The 24,215-nt window shown below is 30.7% G+C and overlaps 2 protein-coding genes across 2 annotated transcripts in view; one reads left to right on the forward strand and one right to left on the reverse strand.

Annotated features, from left to right (window-relative positions):
* The window catches only part of LOC124365107 (monocarboxylate transporter 12), a 194,756-nt gene that overhangs the window by 144,040 nt on the left and 26,501 nt on the right, over positions 1 to 24,215 (forward strand). Inside the window, exon 2 of the mRNA XM_046821048.1 lies at positions 3,892 to 4,011. Coding sequence (XP_046677004.1) covers positions 3,892 to 4,011 — 120 coding nt within the window. The remainder of the gene's footprint in view (positions 1 to 3,891; positions 4,012 to 24,215) is intronic.
* LOC124365106 (venom carboxylesterase-6-like) lies at positions 6,252 to 23,765 on the reverse strand. Its single transcript, XM_046821047.1, has 10 exons — positions 23,170 to 23,765; positions 19,809 to 19,961; positions 18,616 to 18,772; positions 17,858 to 18,043; positions 14,106 to 14,302; positions 13,007 to 13,172; positions 11,367 to 11,551; positions 9,162 to 9,315; positions 7,750 to 7,876; positions 6,252 to 6,616 (listed from the first exon to the last, which is right to left on the reverse strand). Exons 1-10 carry the CDS (start codon positions 23,356 to 23,358, stop codon positions 6,412 to 6,414), a joined length of 1,719 nt encoding a protein of 572 aa, XP_046677003.1. The 5' UTR covers positions 23,359 to 23,765; the 3' UTR covers positions 6,252 to 6,411.

Below are 24,215 nucleotides of genomic sequence, written 5' to 3' on the forward strand. Positions count from 1 at the left end.
TAAATTTAAATACAACAGGCATACTAGGTTATGATTCAATATTGCGCTTTCACATTTATACAATAAAGGAACAATAACAAAAACTTAATTAACAATTAAGTTACCATAATTCTTTCATATCATTTAATGGTATTTATGTATTTTAAGCTTTAACTTAGTTGGTGTCGTGAAAATAAAATAAAGAATGCTCAAAGAAATTGAAATGTAATAAACAGCTCAGAACATAAATGTGTCCAATTTATCTTTAGAAAAGAATACTTTAATATTTCACACTGCCTTCAGTGTTTATTATACATTGCTACCTGATTACGTAACAATGTAACAATAGAGCCACACACCATTGTCTGAACGAGAACAAAGACTGGATATCAAACATCTAAATGTCACATCTTTTCAAAAATGCATCCATGTAGTAGTATTATTAGCTTCTGACAGTTTGTGATGAAAATTTATGGATTCAAATAGATTTTTTTATTTTTAACGAACCAACCACTACACGAAGGTTGGACTGTGTCAATAAAGCCATTATACAGTAAATGATTACTTATTTACAAAAACACGCCTTCTATAGATAAGTACATAAAGTTTCTATACATAATAATTAAATAATAAAATTAAATTCAGCGGGTATATGTATATATAAATATATATATATATGGTCTTGAATCCGGATCTCGTATTCATTCACCGGTATATATATATATATATATATATATTGCATTTCTACGTACGTTGTTATTGATTTATTATAATCCCATATAAATTCTACATTTTGCAGACCGTGATATTGTATGAAATTTTAGCCTATCTATTCTATGTATTACTCTCAATAGATACTGTACTGTTGTATTAGATCTTCCATTGTAAACTTAATATTTGATTGTGTGAGTTACACAGGAGACATTATACGGGCCTGGTGTGCTGAGGTCTGGGAGATTATTTCAGTTAGTTTTGATCCCCGTCACTAGGGCTACACCACATAACTTTAGTTGTTACTGTTTCAATATTTGCTACCTGACTTCTCACAGATACCAGTCCTAGCTCACTTTTGCCATGCCTCGATTTATAGTATTGGGGTGAATTATCTCTTGTGTAACTAATACAAGCAGAGCCATAACGAAGTTGTAACAGTCCAGACAATTTAGGGTGTATCACAAAGCGTTACCTATTGTCACTATTAAATTCTTGACATATTTCGACCTCGCTATGAAGTCCCATTGTGAGTCAAAACTGAAACATTTCAACATCTTCCAAAATATCTCCAGATATTTAATTTAATTAAGTGAGTGGTGTGAAATGGAAATTTGAGATTAGAAGATATGACATCAACGTATAATATCTATGACAAAATCATATAATGTGCATCAGTTCCTTCAAACTGCATTTGACATAGAAGGTGATTCATACAGTTTAATTTAGTAGTAATTATGAATAGTTAAACACATCCCCAGTAGCATTCACTTCTGGCTGGTTTATAGTGCAAGTAGAATCTACACTGGGCACAACAGAAACTGATGTCACCACTTGCATCTTCGCATCCCAATGGGTGTCCAAGAATGGCACATCACTAACCACAAAAGTTTGATTTCATAAAGAGTTAAGTCTAATTGAATGATGGAATCGGAGGCATTCCCAAACTATTACAGGTGTTTGCAAGCCTAAATGTGAGTGAGACCCTTTTCTCCCCACTTTGGTACAAAATGAGATAGAGAAAGCCTCTCTCTATCTTGCAAAGTGATATGGCTTAAGTTGTGACTATAATATTGCACATTTATTCCAATTAGTTTATACATTCCAACTGGGTTACATCACAGAGAACTTTGTAACTAATATCAAACCTCACATGTTACTATTCAGAAAATTCTAACTGCACAAAATTTTGGCAGTAAGCAGCGAGTCTAGTTACGGAAAACATTTTGCTTACAAGGATCTCAGTTACACTGAAGCTAAACTCCATAGCATTTCCTTAAATTGTTACATCCTTCATGTGCACACATCACTAACGTATGTTAAAGGATGTCTGCAGTATGTTCTTAATGTCAAAGATTTTTCTCCCAGAACAAATCTCAGAATAGTATTCTCTGTTCATTACCTTTTTGCATAGCATAAATGGAATCACAAGGATATTATCACTGAAGTTAGAAGCTGTCTTGTTATAAAAACCAAGTATAACTAACCCAACAAATCTTGTCTACACTTTTATTTTTCTTAATTTAAAATATTGCTGTATTATGAATATTGAGTAGAGTGAAAGTATTTATTGGAGCTGTATATTACACTCTAGTGGTATGTTAACTCCTGTAAATGTCAATATTTGTAAATTCAATTATAACATGGAAAAAACAACAACAATTATTCTAAAAATAATTTTATCTTGTTTTGACATTGTGCATAGTTTGGTAATGTATTTTGTGATAACAAGGAACCTTTGGTATGCTTAGTGGCCAAAAACAAGTTAACAAACTTTATCTCTGCAGATTTTCAAAACAGAGTGTGCAATGAAATTGTTATTATTTTTGACAAGTATTAAGTATGCCAATTATATGTTAAGGTTATTACTATACGTTTGTATTTTGTTGACAATTGTTAAAGTTTTTCGTAATATGTCAATGTCAGGGTTGCAGCTATGTATATTATATGAGATTTAATCTCATATTAGATGAGCTACAATCTCATTTGATGAGAAATGCTTATAAATGGCCCTCCAATTTTCATTAATAATAAGTATAACTATCAAAATAAATTTGTTTGTTTCAGAGCAGCAAAAAAGTACATGACAAAAAAGTATTCAAAGCAAATAACCTAGCTGTATGATTTCATTACGTTTGCCAATTATATTAGAGTACACTGGGTTGTAACATACCGCTTGTTAGTTACAATATCATATATATTCATGATGTATTTTCCATTTATTAATCCATGATATAGCCATGTGTGTCATATATTCCATTACAGTATTGGGTCAGAGTTTTTATCATTTAAGAATCAAATCGTTGATTAAAATTTCAGAAAATTAAATTAAAAGAAAAAACATTATGGTTGCCTGTAAAGTCGGTTTTACGGGCGAAGATTTTACGTGACAACGTCTTTTTCTCGGTAGAATATTTATTGATATGAATATTATTAAATTGCACAATAGGAACAAGGAATTGAATGAAAATAAGAATTGCACAAATTTTAACTATAGAAATATATTTTGTTTACTAAAACATTGTACATAATTTGAAATTAATTAAAATTTGTTATTGTAAATGGTAAAGTTGAATAAAACATTTACTAAAATTGGAATTTGAAATTCTTGCTAAACACAGTTAAATTCTAACTCCGCGCGTGGTGATTGGTCGGTTTAGTTCGTTTGTTTGGTCGCACTGTTATGACAGGTTAGAGGTTATAATTTGTTATTTTAAATGTTTGACTAGCAATACGCGCTGTTTCTTCTCAATCGACTGAATTACGATTGATTGCAGAGTGATTTAAACTAATAATTTACTTAACACTATCAACATTTGTCAATAGTATGACATAACCTATAAACTCAGTTTCTCAACTTTTGTGTCAATCTAACAATTAATCAATCAATCATAGTTTACGATAAATGAAATATCAGTGTACAATTATTTACCTTTATTGTTGTAGTTGTTGTAAATGACGAATCTAAGCACTCCACATTTTCACGAATAAACATAGTTATCTGCTTTATCCCGTGCGGCGGACCCACAGTTATCTGCTTTATCCCGTGCGGATCCCGTGCGGCGGACCCACTGGACGGGCATCGTAACGTTACTGGGCGTTACACTTTTTCATGAGTGACTCCGAGCCGCAACCTAATTTAAGACGTTGTCACGTCAAAAGATACATAAGAAACTAAGAAATGGGGAATATTTGTTTCAGATGATGGAGTGACGTACACATTTGGATTGTTTCTAGTGGAATTCAGAAGTTACTTCAATGAAGGGGCAGGGGCTACGGCATGGATATCTTCCATCCTTGCGGGGGTTACACTTTGTTCAGGTAACAAAACTACCAAAACAACAATACTTTACAACTATTTAGAGTTCCAGTAACTTGAGCCTAAAGTGATAAAGTAGTGTAGAACTGGACAAAATCATAGAGCATGTTGATATGTGATGTCATGGTATAAAATGCATCAAGAGGTTCTAGTTCAGACCATTAATTATCAAATGCCAACTAGAGTCACCAACATGCACAAGTTCTGTACACGATGCAGAAAAAATACTGAGACTTCTGAGATTTCATGGTTGGTTTAGGAAAAATTACAAAAATAATCGGGCAAATCTTTATTTATTTGTGAGCAAACACAGCTATTGCCTGCAATACATGAACTGCAACAGGCAATATATGCATGCTTAATGTGAGCAGCCTTGCTCCTTGCTCGCTGACAGTATTATTATTATTCAGTATTGAAATTTAAAGATTTGAGATATAAAGTATGTAATGGTTCAGTAGTTTTAGTAATCTTATTAGTTAGGATCGACTGTTCTTTAACAATAATCATTAATTTATAACCTAATGACCATGTTAGTAACAGAGTTCTACAGGTTTATGTAGCGCCATTTATGGATGTATTAGTAGGCTGTTGAAATCTGGTTTTCGAGGCATACTGGAGGTTACGGATGCTTTATCTAGAGAGGGGCATGTACCTTTGTGGTAAATGGAAAGTCTGGGATTCTCTGATAACAAAATTGTTACTGTAAAGTTTAGTTTCATGTCAGCATTACTTTTAGTACTTTCTTTTGTTTGTTTTATAATTTATTAAATTCAGTTTAAATGAGTTAACACTATTTATCAATCATCCTTAAATTTAAATGTGTTAATATACTATAATAGATATTGTAATAAACACATACTTTAATAATTCAAGTAATAGAAAATTTTCTTTACTACACAACTTACAAAACAGTCGAACATTTGTGACATTGTGTATTAACATCTAATTAGATTTTAGATTTTTTTTATTTGTAAAGAAGTAGAACTAAACGTCAATTTAGACTTAAATAATGATGGTGGGTTGTATTTAAGGAAAGATAAGGTTCTCAAACTTAGTAACAATACTCTTAGCTCACAACAATCTAAAGAGAAATTTTCGTTTTTCATAAATAGCCTCACTTTGAAGATGTCAATTAAGTAACGGTTTAATACTTTCAGTAGTAATTCAAAATTTTCAAAATTATAATATTACTTATCACAATTCAAGTATAGAAGAGTTACACATAATTTATGTATCATCCTGATAACAGTGGCTTCACTGCTGATGTGGTATAAAGCTTAAGTAATCAGAGGTAGGGTTTGGTTTTACCTTATTTAGAAGAACTAATTTCATAGTTTACTGGTCAGGTATTACTGGCTAGTGGAGAATCAGTGAGGTATATGGGCTAAGTGAATGCCTCATTTAAAAAATTGCATTTTTGCTTTTTGCAATTATATAAGCACTGAATTAATTTCTGAAGCCAGTGCATCGTAACTTTAATCTTAATTTACTGGTTCACACCATGTTGAAAACTTCCATTATATAATATTTTGAAAACCCTGACATATTTCCACTATGCTATGATGAGCCATATTCAGTAAACAGATGTTGAATCAAAGATAACTTTTCATAGAGAGTCTGAAATATGTTGATTTTAATATTGTTAACACTTTCAACCCCAGAAGTCAAAGTTACTCTAGAGTAAGTGTTGGGCTAATAGTGTTAATAACTGATATATTTTTGGAAGTCTAAGTGAACAATTTAGGATAGTTTTAAAAGAAAAGAAATAAAATCACCTAGCTTATTCTCACACATGATCTGAGAGAGCTAATATTTGATGATAGTACAACATTAATGTTTCTTTTGCATTTAAGAACAACTAGAGCTTATTGTCATACAGTCACTGTTGAATTGCAACCTTAAATAGTGAGGGAACAGAAAGTGGTACAGTTCCATCTCCTGTCCTTTTCTCTATTACGTCCACACACTCTCCGCTGAACTGCCTTCATTTGTGACTAGTAAGAATTTAAGTTACTTTGTCATATTTATTTTAATAGTAATAATAGTTAAAAGTTTTAAAAGAATACAATTTTGGTTCCTCTAATTATCTGAAGGAATTTTGAGCTTCACTAAGTTAGCTATGATTGCTTGTATGCTAAAGATGATTGTGGAATTGGCTAAATTAGATTATTTGTGTACTGTAATTTTATTTTAACTTCTGCTCCCCCTTATGTATAGTGATACTAAAAATTAACGGGTTGTATAATTTTCAATACTTTTTATTTATAATCTTTTAGTGAATGACATATTGAATTTCCTTTCAAAGTGTTTGAATTGAACACAACTAAATAGCAATACAGGTTTGATAATCTTTACTTAGCATATTTACACAAGTGATAGCGTATTATTAACATTAGGAACCACTACAATTCTGTGTGGTGGTGGGCTGCGTACAAGTTGGCAGGTTCGTTGAAAGGCAGTGTATCCCAGAAGGTTCGGTGGCCAAGGTCTGCACTGGTCTCAGGCTTGGCATTGTCAGGGGACGCAATGTGCAGGAAATCCAAAGTTCCCGTCAGACCTGTGGTGGGGGATACAGGAGTCCAAGCGGCATCCCCGAACTTGGGCTTGCTGGAAGCACATGAACATTAGCTTCAATACTTTAATATTGTATTAAATATGGGGAATTCTTTTAGGAAGATCATCACTGATATTATAAAATGACATTGTAAAACAGATATATTAGTTAAGTAAAAGACCAATCAAAACAATAGTCCTGAATGAAGAAAGATTAGTTGACTATGAAAGATAATATGGTATTACAATACATTCACATTGTATATAAATTTATTTTTATCATTAAGAAAGTACTACTGACCGATTCTTATATTCATCATTCTGAAGTGATAACAGGATTTCTGACATTTGCCACCATTATATGTTACAAAAGGTATAACACAATGTTTTGAGGATTGGAATCTGTCATCTTCATTAGGCGGAGTGCCATCTGTCATCTTAAGAAGAAAGTGCCACGTCATCTGAAACAATGGGATAGGAAGGCGATGGTTAGCAGGGAAAGGGGTAAAGGCAAGCCGCTTACGGCCCTCTTCTTTGGTCCTAGACCTTAGTCTGGTGTGTCTACGAATTTTGTTCGCTAAGGTCTTTTTAATTGGTACAACAATCCCTTTGGGTTTCCTAGTTAGTTCTTATTTTAATATTGGTACCCAAAGTAGTCTAACCTCCACAGAAGGTGGTCTGCTAATTTTATTTTCGAAGCAATAATAAGTTTGTGTGTAAAACCTTTTCCTCTTGGTGTGTTATGTTGGCTTCATCCCATTTCATGTGATGGTTTTAGACAAGCAATGTTGAGCAATTTTAGACTTTTTCATTAGTCCTTTTGTTGAATTTTCTTTATGCTCTTTAATTTTCACATTTAGTGGTCTTTTATCTTGCCTATGTATTTCCTATTACAACATGATATACTGTAAACACAGTTTTTTGAATCGTGTATCTCAGTTTTTGGTTTGGTTTTTACAAGACTTTGCCTAAGAGTGTTTTGTGTTCTAATATTGTATTTTCTGCATACTCTTCTAATTTTCTCTGATAATCCCAGCACATAAGAGATTAACAATTAAGTAAATTTTTCTTTGATTTCACTCTCTGACTCTTGGATTTTTCTTTAGATTCTCTGACTTTGAAGTTATCCTTTCAAACCTTCCCTCGTCAGTAACAAACTTTAAACAAAGAATCCACAAAGTACTTACCCAGTCTTGGCGAAATTGACCCACATGTTGACCATGAGTTTGCTCATCCTGAGGTCAGATTCGGTCTCTAGAGGGTTCATATACTCCACTCCCAGCATGTATCCTGTGTCGTCCCCATGGCTTACTCCTGTAGAACAAAACCTGGCCATTGTAATTAAATTGTGACTGATGTAAAACAAATGTAGAGCACTGCTTAGTCCAGTATATGTAAGTTATCATATTTACTTTCCCTTTGCAATATGTACTATAGTTCCACTCAATTTAATACTTCTGTTCACAACAATGTACAAGTATAATTATTTTTAAGTTAATTAATCAAGTTAGAACTTAATTATTCCTTTAGATGTATTACATTTCAGTCACTGGATACAACCAAAAAAGGTAATCATTAAACATAACTAAAGGCAAAAAAATTGTTCAATATAATTTTATATTATTAATTACTCAGATTTAGTTTTTAAGTGTCCTCTACCCTACCCGTTTCTACATTTCTTGTTATAACAACACTAAACCACTACCAATTATTGATGGTTGGTAAATAATGTACGGTATTTCAACCTTATCAATTACCATTTTTATCCCACCATCTTGGAACCAACTTGGGTAAATTATTGAAATAGAGAAAAAGAATTTGTTGCCACATTTTTATACCTGTTTTTATTGTGAAGATAAGGATTTTAAAAATTATCAAAAACTAGCTGTGTTTCTGTATTATTACTTTTAAAGTAAGGTGTGTATTTTATGAAGCTTATTTTGGAAATCAGTGTTTGCAAATAGAATATTGCAATGTTGCACTTCTATTTTTCTTGTAGTCATTTTGTATCCTATCCGTTGAAATTGATAGATGCTAGCAGTCAACTTACACTTATAATATATACTTACACTTGGAAGACAATTAGTATAAAAATAATGAAAATTAGATATTTACTGTATTTTATTGGTAAAACCACATATGAAGTGCAATAAGTTATTTAGCAATAGTACCTCTAATTTTTTATGATACTACAAATAAATAAATTTGTATAAAAATATTTCTTCTATTTCACCAATGGAATATTAACAAATAAAAGCCACACAAATTCGGCTTCTGTTGTTCAGTAGCTCATTGTTACGACGTCTCTGAGGTACTTAAGCGCTCTCCAGATGTTTGAAGATTAGCTCAAATTTTATCCGCCATTCTTTTCATTTGCTTGCATTTCAGAACAATATCTAAGTTATAAAAAAAACTGTGTATTGTAGATTCTTATGAACAACCAAATTCTAAGTTTAAAATTGATTGTAGAATTTCATGAGCAATAAAAACCAAATAATTATAATGTGCATCTCCCAACTGGCTTTTCTAATATATATTGGTAATTTTATTTAGAGTAGCTTTAGGTGAGGGTTTATTACATATCCGTTATATGAATTACCAAAGTTTTCAGTCGAGCCCCAAGACATCATCTCTGAATAGCTGTGTTTACCACGGTAAGAGAACCGGTAAAAGTAAACAGGTGCTTTCTCTGCCTGCGCCATCAGACGAGCGGCTCGCTCGACATCCACAACAAACAATCGATCGCTGGCTAACTGCAATACAGAACAACAATAAAATCAGAACAAATGTCAAATTCAAAATTTTTTCCAAATATCAGAATGTTGACCTTGGGTAGAAATTAACTTTCAAAACTAATAATGCACCTACAGAACACCTTCCATTACCTGGTCATTTTGACCTGTCATTAAATGAAGCATTTCTATTAATTTTCTATTATTATGTTTTGCTTACATTATAATCAATGCCTTATATACCCAGATGAGAAGTTACATTTTTTCAAGGAGAGGACTATGTCCTTTTAAGTCTAATTCTGCCTGCCTCATCGGCCACTGGCCTGTGTGAGGATCTTATCAAACAGTATAAGGAGGAGAGTTGATGCAGTACAAGGTTAATGATGCTGATAACAAGTGCTACAGTTACATACAAGATTCATTCAAGGTTATGTTCTTATAACATAATTTTAAAATGAATTCATTAAAACTCAACCACTGTCTATTGCATTGGCTAAATACATAGAACTGAACATTTCTTTAACCAATCCTATGTTCAAAATGCATGTACGCGTGTTTTATTAAACTAGAAATTGTGTTTGTGTGTATGGCCTTTTCGATATAACTTGTGAACATGAAACAAATTGTTGCTGTAATTTCTAAATGATTTGAGCTAAATGAAATAATAGTAATTCATCATCATTTTAAAATGAATTCATTAAAACTCAACCACTGTCTATTGCATAAGCTAAATACATAGAACTGAACATTTCTTTAACCAATCCTATGTTCAAAATGCATGTACGCGTGTTTTATTTAACTAGAAATTGTTTTTGTGTGTATGGCCTTTTCGATATAACTTGTGAACATGAAACAAATTGTTGCTGTAATTTCTAAATGATTTGAGCTAAATGAAATAATAGTAATTCATCATGCCTTGAACAAGTTAGTTTGCGAACTTCAACCAATAAAACTTTTGTGAATGGTGGCTATTTGTACACACTTTTTATCCCACCTATGTTTTCATCATCTCATAAAATCATAAAACACTTTTATAGAAATCGTACCAAATTTAAAATAAAGTAAATCTTTTAGTACTTATCTCATGTTTAAAAACCATTTTATCCATGCAAACATTAAATGTCACTGCATCAAGTAGTGTTTCAACATTCCTGTTTTGGTGCCAACAAGAAAAGAGAGTAAAACAATGTTTTTCCAATCGAATAGGTCGGTGATGGTTGGCAGTAATTGGAATCAATAATGTGATTGCCAACCACTGCTCTGGCTGTACCGCTGTATTTCATTATGTAGAGAACACGCACAAACATCAATTGTGTATGTTTCCCTTCCAATACAAATTCATTGTCTCTCCCTTAAACTCCAGCATAAATAAATTCCAGATTTATATTATTAAAATACACAATAAATAAATTAATTAATAAATAATAATTAATTTATAATAAATTAATTATTAGACATTAAGATAATAAATGCAACAAACAAAATTTTAAATTTGTATTTGGCTATTTTTAAGTGACGTTTTATTTCATGTGCCACAAAGTCTTTGATGTTTTATAAAAAATTTATGAGATTTAGATAATTTTAATTTAATTCTTTAGATAGGTACATTTTTGTACTTGACTATAAATTATTTAATTTAAAACTTATTGAATTAACATTACAAAAAAGATTATAGTTTAATATTTAAATCTTTTGAGATTTAAATCATTGTACAAGGGTTTTCAGACAGCCGCCACGAGGAAAACAATTTATTAACATTGTCTCTCACAAGATGTTTTTGAATGGAAAATATGATTAAGTAATATCTGCCTGACCTAAATGTATGTAAAATATATGATAATCAAACTTATATAACTGGTATTTTGGAACTTGCTCTACCTTTTACTGTTAAAACTGTTTGTTTTGTGTTTTGAAAAAGTTTTATTACTGAGACACTTCAGGTTTGATTCAGTTGATTTGATTTACATGAATTCCTTGACTTGTAAATTGTTATTTACTGTGGTTTAGACGTATTTTCACAGTTTAAAACAAGTAACAAATTCTAGTTAATTCATGAAAAACAACCTACAAACCTGGATAAAGGGAGCAACAGTAGATCGTGAAATTGGTTGTCCTTTCATGTAGTATTCCTTAATCTTAAGGCTGACTTCATCTTTGTGGTCAGGCACTACCGTATAGTTGTAGTCTAGGAGTGCAGGAGCAATTTTCAGCCAGTCTTTTTCAATCTCAGCCAACAGGGTAGCGTTTGCCACAAAATCTAAAGATAACTCAAAATTCAGTTTTTTTTTTCAAAAAAAAATTTGAATGTTGTATTTTTTTGTGTATACTTCCATTTATAATACAATATAAAGTTTATAATTTTATATCTAATAATAGAGAAGAGAAATTTTGACACATTCTACTGTAAATTGTGTATGGAAGGAATAAAGAGACTAGGACAGATTTATATTTAATATATTTTATGAGTATTTATGTAAAACCCTTACTTAATATTTTACCAAAGATTCTCGAAAAGCATTGAAGTACTTATAACTCTAAAAATATTGTAATTTGACAGCAAAATTACATTTACAACTGACAATTACATGTTTTTGTTATTTTGGATTTTATTTATAGATAATATTTTAAGAAGAATATTTATAATTTTTATCAATATTATTAATTTTTGTAGATAACAGCATTAATCATTATGTACCTAAAAGACAATTATTTTAAGTATGTGTGTATATCCTAATAATTCCATTAAGGTGTGATGATCAAAGTTCTATGACATGAATCTCTTCTTAGATAAGAAGAGATTCATGTCATAGATACGCATCTACAAGTTTTCTTACAGCCACAAGCTCTTAAACTATGTTTTAAATTGTATTAGCATACTGTGTTTTTGGAAGTATTGTTCTGTACAAATAACTGTTAAACTGCTTTCAACAATGATAAACCTATGAAAATGGTTCTTGTAATGTTCTTGAAAATATTTACATTATTGATATGTTCATGCAGATAGTTTTTGGGACAACATGTATAGTAGAGTCATATACAAGGTGTAAAAAACTCCCGCACTGGCTTGGTAACTCCCCAACAATTACAGGTAAAGCAATAAAACTTGGTAAAACTTCATTTACTAAGTTTAACTTCAAAACTTGAGCCAAGACAAGAACATTAAACCATCTAGAATAAGACCTCATTGTAAATGTTTCAAACTTTAAACCAGCATAATCTTTTAAAGAATGAATCCTTTGAGGTCGGATTTGCAGCATTGTACTTTACTAATAAAGGTCTTTAATTTGATGTACTACTCGACCTATGCTTTCATTTAAGATTCCCTTCTGACTATTTATGGGCCATCCCTGATATACCAATATGGTAGTTACTTCAAAAAATACATTTATAGGTGCAGTGATGATGTACCAAGATTTATTGCTTTACTTGTACTCGTTCGGGAATTATCAAGCCTGTGTGGGACCTTTTTAATTTACACCCTATATAAAATTAACAAACACAATGATCAAGTTATTCACTGTTGTTATGGTACATAACACAAAGTTGATGGTACTCAGTAAGAATCATGCTGTAGTCCACTTTAATCTTTTGTGTTAGGGTTATCATAATGTGATATGTATGTAAATTACTGTAACAGTTGAATTTCAATTCATACACAATTAGAACTGCCAATTAAATTACATTTTTGATTGAGTTTATAAATGTTACCAACTGGAGACTGGATAAAGTCCTTCCTCTGAGGTGACACTGGCCAGCCAAGGTCGAGATTGCACCTTTCCATCCTGCAGGATGTCCCAAGGATGTTGGGTGAGGAACGGGTTTGAACCTGCCTTCTCTTGGACTGGCCCAAATGGACTGTAGGGGTTGAAGTGCCAAGGCTGAACAATCAAATGAAAAAATTCAGATCCTTTATCCTTTATTTCAGATTATCATATTATTCCTGATAATCAGCCAGTAACTCAAGAAAACTTTATAATAAAATTTGCATTTTTAATTCATAATAATTACTTTTCTTAAATGCCAGACCTATTAATCTTGATGACTGAACTTTGGAATAGATAATGAAAATCTGGAAATGCAGTGTCACTCACTGGAAATAATTCAAAATGTATTAAATTAAATATTATTGGGAAAGATAATTTGTACTTATAACAAAATGATTATATTATATTCTTCCCAGTTTTCTCAACTTATTAAGACTATGAATGTGCTTGTACTATAGGAGCTGAGTGCCAATGTGCAAGCTGGTATAAACAGATAACCTGGTTTTTCTTGAACAGGGAAAGTTTCCTAAGAAAAATATTGCTCTTTAGCCACAATAGTAAGTTGATGTCGAAATGGAAAAGTATCAAAAGGTTTAAAAATAAGAAACTATACATTTTTATCAGATTACACTTTTCCTAGCTTGATATACTTCAAACATTATTGATGAATGAGACATATAAATAATAAATATTTTACTGTCAGACAACTATATAAATAGAATGAAAGTTGCCACTTTTGTTTTAATGTGTCCAGTTAAGAAAAATTGTATCATCTCATATTTCTAACCCTTTTAGTACACTCTAATTTTGAGTTCCACCAAAACTAGCATGGCTGACAATCAGTTTCTTTATAGGAGAAATTTCTCTATTGATTTCAAGAAAAACCAAAATGTGCGCACAATGCAAATTGGCACTTGGCCCCTAGACTATTATAATTAATCTTCTTCAATTCTCTGAGATTAAAAATCATGACACAGTGATTCAAAATATGAGTTGTGCTAATATTTCCAAAATGTTATATGAACAATTACAATCATTGTTAATTACCATAAAGAGAGGAGTTTGAACGAGCCGTACGATTCTCCTGGCCGGTCGAGTTCGTAAACAGTCCACCAGCTCTTGGTTGGATTTGGTTGGGCAACCAAGGGCAGAGGCAAGATCACGGGCCTTCCTAGCTGCTTCTTCAGTCTGTGTCCAGGGACACAGGGCAGATCCACTCATAGAGACTCCCTTGTGGAACAATCCTACCAACATGACGATGGAATGAGTTGATCAATTAGATTTATTTTGTGGTTGTTACTTTAAAAAAATAAAGAGGGGAATAAAAAAAGTAGAAAGCAGAAGTTTTTACAAATTAAAACTTAATTAATGTTATTTTTAAAGGTGAAATCTACAAAGGGTCTACTAATATGGAAATCTCTGAATAGCTTTTAATCAAATCTGTTTGTACAAGTTATTCAATTTACATGCATTAATATATAGACAGAACAGTTGGACGTACAAAGTTAGTAAATAGGCCACCAAGCAGGCATGTAAAAGATGAATTTTCAAATAACTTTTTTGTTGATGCAAAACATACTGTAATTTTGGATGCAATAGTGTCTATGTTAAATGTATAGCCATATTGGGACATAACTTAATTTAACATCAATTTAACTTTAATTCAACAAACTTTATTTAATACTCAAAAGTTTGAAGTGAATGATTCTACAAGTAAGAATCTAGAAAATTACATTACTGTGAAAATAAAGTGGTAAGAGTTGGATTCAAATGGGGATTCAGAGAAGAGATGTACATAATTTATCTTGCTTTCCAAACTTGTTTTCCTTCTCTATACTCCTCCTACCTCCTTGGCAAAGAACATGTTCTTATTTTCAATCAATATTGTTTAAATGATTAAATGCTCTGAGAGACACAGATGATCTATCAATAAAATAACATTTTTTACAATTACAAATATATGATAATATGAGATGAGAGTGAAATAAGACAAATATAATTATTATTGTTTATATTTAGGATTCATCAATTAACTAAGAATTGCATATCTACAGAATACTGGTTTCATGCACACATTTATTGCTATTTTACTGAGGCACTTAATTAAGTACATTGAGTCCAAGCAATAAATGTGGTACATCTTTCAATTCTTATAGTGAGTTCTATGTTTTATTGGTAGTTATTACAAATTTACACAGTATGAAAGTAAAATAACATTCTTTTTAGCTTTGTTTATAATAAATCAAAATTATTATATGCATATGGATACAATTTTAAGCAACTACAGGTGTTTATTAGTTTACTTGATGTTAATTTTAGAGTGTTACTTAATTTTTCATCTTTAAAAAAAACATCTTGATGTAGCTCACAATATTAGTATCAACGCCATCTTATTACAAACAGAGAGTAAAGAGTATTAAAACAGAATATACAACACAGCTAAAATAGCTAAATGAACTATCTCAATCTAATCCAAAATGGCAATTGATTTTAATTAAATTATTCTATTTTTTATAAATAAGTAACGTCCATTTTTAAAAGGATTAAATTACTTAAGAATATAGTCTTCTTGCAAAAGACTTTTCCTAAAAGTCTTTTACAAGAAGACTAATTTCCGACTTCTTAATTAATTTGCTCTTTCAAAAATGGAAAGAGTAAATGGTAAAGAGTAATATGGTGGTCTAATAAGACGTCTTTGTCAAAGTCATTACTCTTTAACAAAAGCTTATGGTAGAGAACAAAGAACTTTGACAAAAATATATTATTACACACAAAAATAGCACTAACTATTTTCTTTTGTTTTCTAGGAATGATACTATATGTGAGCTATATTTTTAATGTTAAAATAATTGTACTATATAGAATACACTTATTTGTGTCATCAGCCAGGGGGAGCAGACTTATAGAGGTCTAAGACATTGGGGCTTTGGATCTGTGCTAGAGATAATGTAGGTTCAAATTCTGTCTGTGACCATAGTAATCCTTATCAGTACCACCCACCTTGACCTGTATGGACTCTCCCTTATTCTGTTTGAAAACATTCTTGCATAGGCCAGTGACTCATGAGGACAGGCAGAATAAGTCTTAAAATGAAAATGGTCACCTTAAATATACAGTATGGTAAAAAAAGTCAAGGAACGGTTTGCTATATATTTTTTACCAATATAGATAAATTAATGAGACTTGGTATATCAATAATAGCCATAAATGTCTAGTAATTGGGAATGAGTGAGTAAAAAATATAAATTTAAATTATGAATTCAAATTATTTTGAGGAAAAGAATTATTGTTTTTTATTTCATGGTTAATTCAATCTCATTGCTGCAAAGATTTTTCCCAAAAATAGAAAGACTTTTCAGAATACTTTTTTACATAAGTGAAGCAACAACTGCTATAATTCAAATACTGAGTAGTATTTTTTCCTTTAAAATTTTTTCCTCCCGAGGGCATAGGCCCCGGTAAAATTGTCCGAAAAAACTTATCTGAGTACAGGCCTGATTGTTATGTAGTAATTGCTTTAAATTAATGAGTAACCTATTAAATATAAATGATAGTTCAAATTATTCTAGCATTTTATTTATAAAAAGTTTGTATTTAATTTCAGTCTATCAAAATTCGAAAATGATAAAATTTGTGATCATGTAAAGTACAGGCAAACAATTTTATGACGTTTTATCCAATGACCAGTTCTAATATTACCATTGGCTGTATTTAGCAAGCACTAGCTATTTAATGTACTTACTGTAGTTACTACACTCAGCAAGATGTCTATATTTCTGGTTATGCATTGATTTGTTTAAAATGACCTGTATTTTTATGTCATAGATATGAATTTTTCTTGCTATAAATTCTTATATGTGTGTGTACATCTAAATCAGACTATACATATAGTTTCTAGTACGGTTTATATTACTATTTGTACTGAATTGAGATTAAAGTTTATATTGTATACCACCCTATAGTAGCATGAGGCACAGTAATGGACCTTTGACTTTAAGTGCTTAACCTCTTAAGCACTTAAAGTCAAAAAATAATTAAGCCCTTAATTATGGAGAAATAATTAGAGCCATGATAACAATTGGCTATATATATGACAAAACCATCTCACATGTTCATAGCTTCTTCTGCTCATATCCCAGTAGTTCCTTTGGTGAGTTAATTATATCCTAAAATGTTCTGAACTCTTGCAGTGTCCTGTGGAACCGTTAATAGTTAACCATTGTGTAAACTATTTTCAAGTGAAACTACTTCTGCACCATATAAACACACACCTAACTTCTGGAGTGTCATAGTTGGTTATGATGAACAGTACCTTAGAGTGCTTTAGAATTTTAACTTGTAATAGGTAATGCATTTAAAATTGACACTACATCAGTGGCAGCCTATGTAGTTACAATATAACATGTCCATGCTATGAACAGGTATCTTATAAATAAGATGGTAGAATATAATAATGTATAAATCATACATTTGGAAGGAATGTATAACATGTAGGTACAATATATACTACAAATACAATAATAATGATACATAAATTATATTATGTTTGGATAAGTAAACACATGATTGTCAATATGGTCGCATTGACTGTTTATACTTCAAATGTGCGTGTTTGTGCACGATGAATTTGTTGCTAGTTCATCAATTGAGCACCGATTTTATTTCCGCAAATTTTATACGCCACTTGTTATACACCATGTATCGGAGTTTTTCTAATGCAACAAATTCTTGCATCATGACAGTCATGAGACATGCATACATTTTAAATGTGGCTTATAGTAAGTAGAGCTGATACATACCTACAGATCGAGGGGAAAGGTAGTGGTAATGTACACTGGCCCCTCCAGCTGACATCCCAGTTATGGTAACACTGCTGGGGTTTCCACCGAAGGCAGCCACATTCCGCTGCAACCACGCCAGTGCCATTGCTTGGTCCTTCAGTCCGTTGTTACCAGGAACCACTTCATCCTCTGTACTCAAGAATCCTGAATATAACAGTAATCATTTGTTCTTCAACTTTTTCTAGTTGGTATTGAAATAGAAGAAAGATTTTTTATGTTCATAAAAGTTAAAACCACACATGACATTTCAATTTGAACAACTATTGTTTTAAAAATGTATTTTTTATAATACTTTTTAAAACTAATTTCCTCTTTCCGTCTTTAAAATTTGTATGTAAAAGTAAATGGGAATGACGATTTATGATTTTAGCAGAAAAACAAACAGGAAAGGTATAATACATGTTGGAATTGATATTCCTATAAACATGGAGACAAATTTAAAGCGTTTTAATTAAAAAAGCTTCATTGAGCGTTATCAAACCCTGAGAAAAGCTTGCATATTATGGATGCATAATATGATTGGTCTTAATTGTCTGTTTTACATGCTCAAGCACAATGGGTCAATAAGTTAGTAAGTTAAGGTCAGCCTTAATGATATCAGTGAAAAGACTTTTTTATATGTATTAGAGACCAAATTTCAAAATTGATTGTTATTTCTGTTAACACATTAATGTTAAATTTTTTTTCAAAATGTATATATAAGAAAGGTTACCAACCAAGAGGGCCAAGGCGGTAGTTGATAGAAGCATAAACAACATCGTGGTCCAGCAGGTACCAGGGCATGTAGAGGTGACCCCCTCCATAGGTGAAGGCCCCTCCATGGATGTATACAATAACATCCTTCAAGTCTGTAGTTTTTGAACTGTTGGGAAGCTAAAATCAGTGCAACTTTAAAACCACTAAAATGTCATTGTGAAGAAGTTAATAATTCGCATTATTAAAATACCAGAGAGTTGAAAAACTATTTTTTTAAACTTTAATTTCTCTAATACTCTTAAAATCTATTTACAAAGAATTTATTTTGTTAGAACCCATTGGTTTCTATCTATAATGATGTTCTGAGATTATAAATATTCATATATCATGACATTTTTACTCTAAATTAAATAAATTATGCAAATCTATGGTAAAAATGTTCTTTCTTTAAACATTGAGAATTTTTTATTTTTGTTTGCACACTACCAGAAATATGGAAATCTGGTGTACTGAGGAGTTTGTTTCGGGTCCCATGTTTTAAAGTGTATTCTTAAGAAAATTCAAAATGTAATATCAAAAAAGTATGTGAAGATGCGGTTTTTCTATTTTTAAAATTATTATATGTCTCCATTACAAAATCAAATTATCCCTAGGATTGCTATTGTGGTTGTTATTTAACTTTAAACTAAATTTAATTCTAATTTAATTTAAATTCTTAATGAGAATATTCAATCAAATTTATATTGAAGGGTTTGGCAACCATGTAGTGGCTACAAAATAGTGAACCTTTTTTACTTAATATGTTGCATGAGCTAATTTAACATTCAAATACAAATTTAAGAAATATTTAAAAGAAAATAACATAAATATATTAACACACACACACATAAATACACAGTTATTTGTTGTTGGAATACATAATGTATAATACTTGTACTCCATGATAAATTAGGTAAACATTGGTCTATTTTTAAGCTTGCTGCCGATACTATTACACAAAAAGAAGTGAATTTATAATATATGTATATTTATATTTTTACTCAGATTTTGGCAAAACAGGTATTTATTACCTTTGAAAACTTAAATTATAATATTGTTAACCATATTAATATTTTCTAATATGGAGAAGAAAGAAAAGATACAGTTTTACTTAATATTTTAATATGTGATATTAATATAAGGATCAACAGCCACAACCAATATATGCTCTGACCTCCGTGGTGTAGACATTGATGTAGAGACAATCCTCATCACCTAGGATAGGTTCCTCCTTGAGGTAGGTCATGTGGTCATACTGCAGACACACACTGCCAGGATGTGAGGCATCCCATACTCCCTGCCATGGCTTCCTCAGTGGCTCAGGTTCCTGCATAAACATCTCTGTCAACTCTCATTGTGTTGGCTAGATAAAGTGGTGTAATACTATAGAAACTATGAATCAAGAAAATGAAGTACTTAATTATAAAAAGAAACATCAAGTATTGTAACAAGATTATTCTTGCTTTCTGCATGTTTGTGTGCTACAGAAAGCAGAGGTAAATGAATGCAACATACATTCGTAATAGAGTGGCTCAATTTTCAACTGTGTTTTTGATTGATTGATAATTAATGCCTGCCTAAAGTGATCCCTCTAATTCATCTGTGAAATTTGTACCCTACCAGACATTATATTCTGTTAAAACACTCACAGTTTTGACTGTGAGCATATAATCTTAATTTTTAGCCTATAATCCCAAATTCACTAGAATTAGGAGCTTCTCAGAACTAGAATTTATCAGATTTTGAGTTTTAACAAGAAAAATAAAACATAATGGTGAGTAACAAGCATTGTGGCAAAATTGAAATTTCAGCTTAATTGCAAATTAGTCCCATTGCTACTGTGACATTTTGCTGCTTCATCTTTAAAATGTCTTAGCTAGAGAATCATGGTACCAACAGGTGGAAATATTATCAGATTTATGAAAACTTACGAACTAAAAACTTGTAGTAACACCACTTGTGTAAATTAAGAAACACTACGAATGGCTATTTGTTTAAATTGATTATTTTTCAGGCTAAATCTTAAACTTTTATAAATCCAATTCTAGTTTATGCATATCAAATATCTACATAAGATGTAATAAACTTTTGATGGCTAATGTACTAAAATATTTTTGCTTAATATCATTGATAGCAGACATTTAGTGTGCTTTGTTCTAAACTTTATTTATTTTTAAATTAAACAAAATCAAAGTTCTTTAACAAACTGATTTCAGTTACATAGGATGTAACTGTTTATAAATTTTTGGAACCTATTATTGATGACAAGCTTAATTAAAATAAGGCCATTGGTAAAATAACACAAAAATTAAATGAATTCTACATGTATAGCTATTATATACCATTTGCAGTAAAGTATGTTTTTGATTTTTACACTCACCAATCCTGTTTGGTATTTTGTGCTATTTAAAAACAAAATTTTAGATACAATAATTGAACTACAAAAACATGACCTTAGATTTAGATATTTTGCATGTGTAAAATTAAACTTTAGAACTGAAAACGTCGTGATAATTTACACTATGTATGTCTAAGAAACTGAATTGTTTGCGGAGCACTCTTTCTGTATACTAAACAGTTCATCTGTATAGTATGTAGTTCACTGACTGAAACATACTGACTGATTTTTGTGTTACATAATTGTGATAGTGTTCATAATGCCTATGCATTAGGTAAGCAATTAATTAAAAAGCTTTTCCAGGAACCCTTGAAATTTACTCCTTTTATAGTCGGTAATTGCTCACCAGTATGATTAGTTTTACCTTTCAACAAGCTCAGAAATTATTATCATCTACTGAAAATGAATAAAACAATCATGTAAGTAGTTAAAATAAATCGATCATTAGAATTGATTTTAAAATATGAAATTAAATATGAAGGGGGAGGAGGTTAATTAATTACGGTCTAAATAATTAAAAATGGAAACAAAAACATAAAGCAGAGATACTTGAGAATAAAACCAATGATGAAGTCAGGACACTGATAAAATACAATCAAAATGTTTACAAACCTTCAGTTACTTATTCAAATTGTTTCCTTTTTATACATAAAATAAACAAACTAAAAATATACCTCTGAAGAAACAAGATTGTTGAGCTTACGTAGTTAAAACTTCTTTCACAAACTTTATAGGAGCATTTTTAATCAGGAAGTAGATTGGTTATATTTTAGGGAGATATAAAGGTTATTGTCCTGTAATTTGCATGAGCCATTACATCAACTTATTTTTAGTATAGCTGTTCACATTACAAAACCAACCATCCTTGACTGGTTCACGTGTGACCTTCAAACAAGGATAGAGAAGTGGCTTTGACCTGATAGCTGTCTTTATACATTTATCTGCTGGTTAATACAAATTAATTAATAGAAATCATCCAGTTAAGATGTTTATATTTAGCTTATACAATGTATTGAATATATAATATAAAATAAATATGGGTTTTTTTTTATTAAATTTATAAATACAATAGATAAATAAAACATTTAATTTGGTTTATAATAATAAGTAAAAAGATAATTGAGTAACATGTGTTTTTATTGTTATTTCAGTCTAAATTCAAAGGACATTTCAATTTAAAAAAATATCAAACCCACCCTAAACAAACATTTTAAATTTTGTTATTTCCTATGAAACATAAAACCAACCTGGACCAATAGAACAACATAATCAAAGACAATGTTATCCTGTTTATTTTATATTAAAAAAAACTAAGTTGAATACATTTTATGTTAGATTATTTTTGTTCAACCTAGCAAAATGAATTTGATTTTTTACCTAGAAGTGTGAAACTCTCATGGAGCAGTATTTATTAATGATAATTTGTAGTAAATATATTTAATTTATGAATTAATAAATATGTAACATTTAACACTTTTTTGTTTCTTCACATAATTTCAAAATGAACAGAGACCAGTAATTTTGACTCACACTTAAGATATTTAACTGTATACATAGATTAAGATCAAAATTTCAATTCAACATGTGTATTAGTTAATTTAAAAAAGATTATTCCATGGTTAAATAACACTCAACTCTCTGGAACCATCTTTAAGCATGTTTTTAAACCCTAACAGAAATATTGAATCTTCAGTTTCATACTTCTATTGGGAATGTACAATACTAAATCGTAGATGATTTGTCCTAAAATTTTCTTGAAAGTGCTTGCCATACTGAATATTTTTCATCAGTGGTTAACTCTTATAAAATGTTTGAATATGACTTTTGGTTGTTTAAATGCATCTATGTGAAATGAAGACATGAAATATATAGCAAATTAATACAGATAATAAGCCTCAATCTGTGTCACAATTCATGTCTCAAACATTCCCATTAACAAAGGGATGGTTGACATTCAATAAAGTTGAATCCCCAAAATTAGAATAACCCGAATAGTAGGTTCTATTGGTTTTGAAATATTTCCAAAGTTTCTTTTTCGTGAGTATAATATTTACAAACAAAAATTCCACACTACAAATTTGAAACCAATTATTGCTATTACATTTATAATAATAAACAAACAAAAGCTAGAGCTCACCTGAAACCTTAAAGCACCAACAGGAGCTTCAGCATAAGGGATCCCCTCAAAGGAGTAAATCGTCTTGCCTCCTGCAGTGGTCAAGGTACGTCCACGGAGTCTTCCATGTTCCACTGTCACCTCAGGGGCTGTGGCTCGGACAGTAGAGAAGGTGAGGAAAGTGATGAGTAGAGTGGCACAGAATGCCATGACGAGGAGACGAATAGTAGAGGAGCAGGAGAGATAGTTATTTGAGTTGGTGGAAGACAAACTGAATAGAGGTGCACTGCAGGTTACTTTAGTTTTCTTTTATTTATCTAGACTCCTGGTTGACCTTCGTTAAATGATAAAAACCAACTCACTCCAAGGTTATAACCTATAGTATGGTCTGCATAACATATTCTAATCTAGTATGAGGAAAGGCCACCTAAAATTTGAAGGATTTAAAGCCGTCCTATTGTGGGGATTCATGTCAGCTTAATTTTATTTGTATTGCTGTATTTTGATTACAAAGACATATTTTTCTAAAATCTAAAATTGTATTTTGAGATATATTAATAAGGTCCATGGAAAAACATGTGAAAATAAAGAGAGCAAAAATGTTTACAGTATGTCTATTTAAGATAACTAAAGGGTGTGATATATTTTAATTTATATAAAAAAAAATTATTTTAAGTAATATTTTATTAAAGTACATTTAATATTTATAAATTGCATTGCCATGTAATATAAGTATAAGAATGTTAAGAATATAAGTAATAAATTTTGAAAATATTCTCTGAAGTATTGTCATATACATACTGTAAAAAATTACATCTTCAGCAGTTTTCCTTGGCTATAATTTCGAAATTGCCCAAAATTCCTTCACTAAATGTCATACATTATTGTGTAGATATTATTTTTAATTATTTTATTGTCTTTAAGAAAGCTATAGTAAAAGAAAATGACGCCGAAATGCTTAAAACTTAACTGAAAACGGTCACACCACCTTAAGTTATAACCCTTATATTCCCATCAAGTTTTTTTTCTATTTGAATACTATTTAATACGAGCTAGGAGTTCAGAAC

Source organism: Homalodisca vitripennis, chromosome 6 (genome assembly GCF_021130785.1).
Source record: "Homalodisca vitripennis isolate AUS2020 chromosome 6, UT_GWSS_2.1, whole genome shotgun sequence".
In the NCBI taxonomy this organism is placed as follows: domain Eukaryota; kingdom Metazoa; phylum Arthropoda; class Insecta; order Hemiptera; family Cicadellidae; genus Homalodisca; species Homalodisca vitripennis.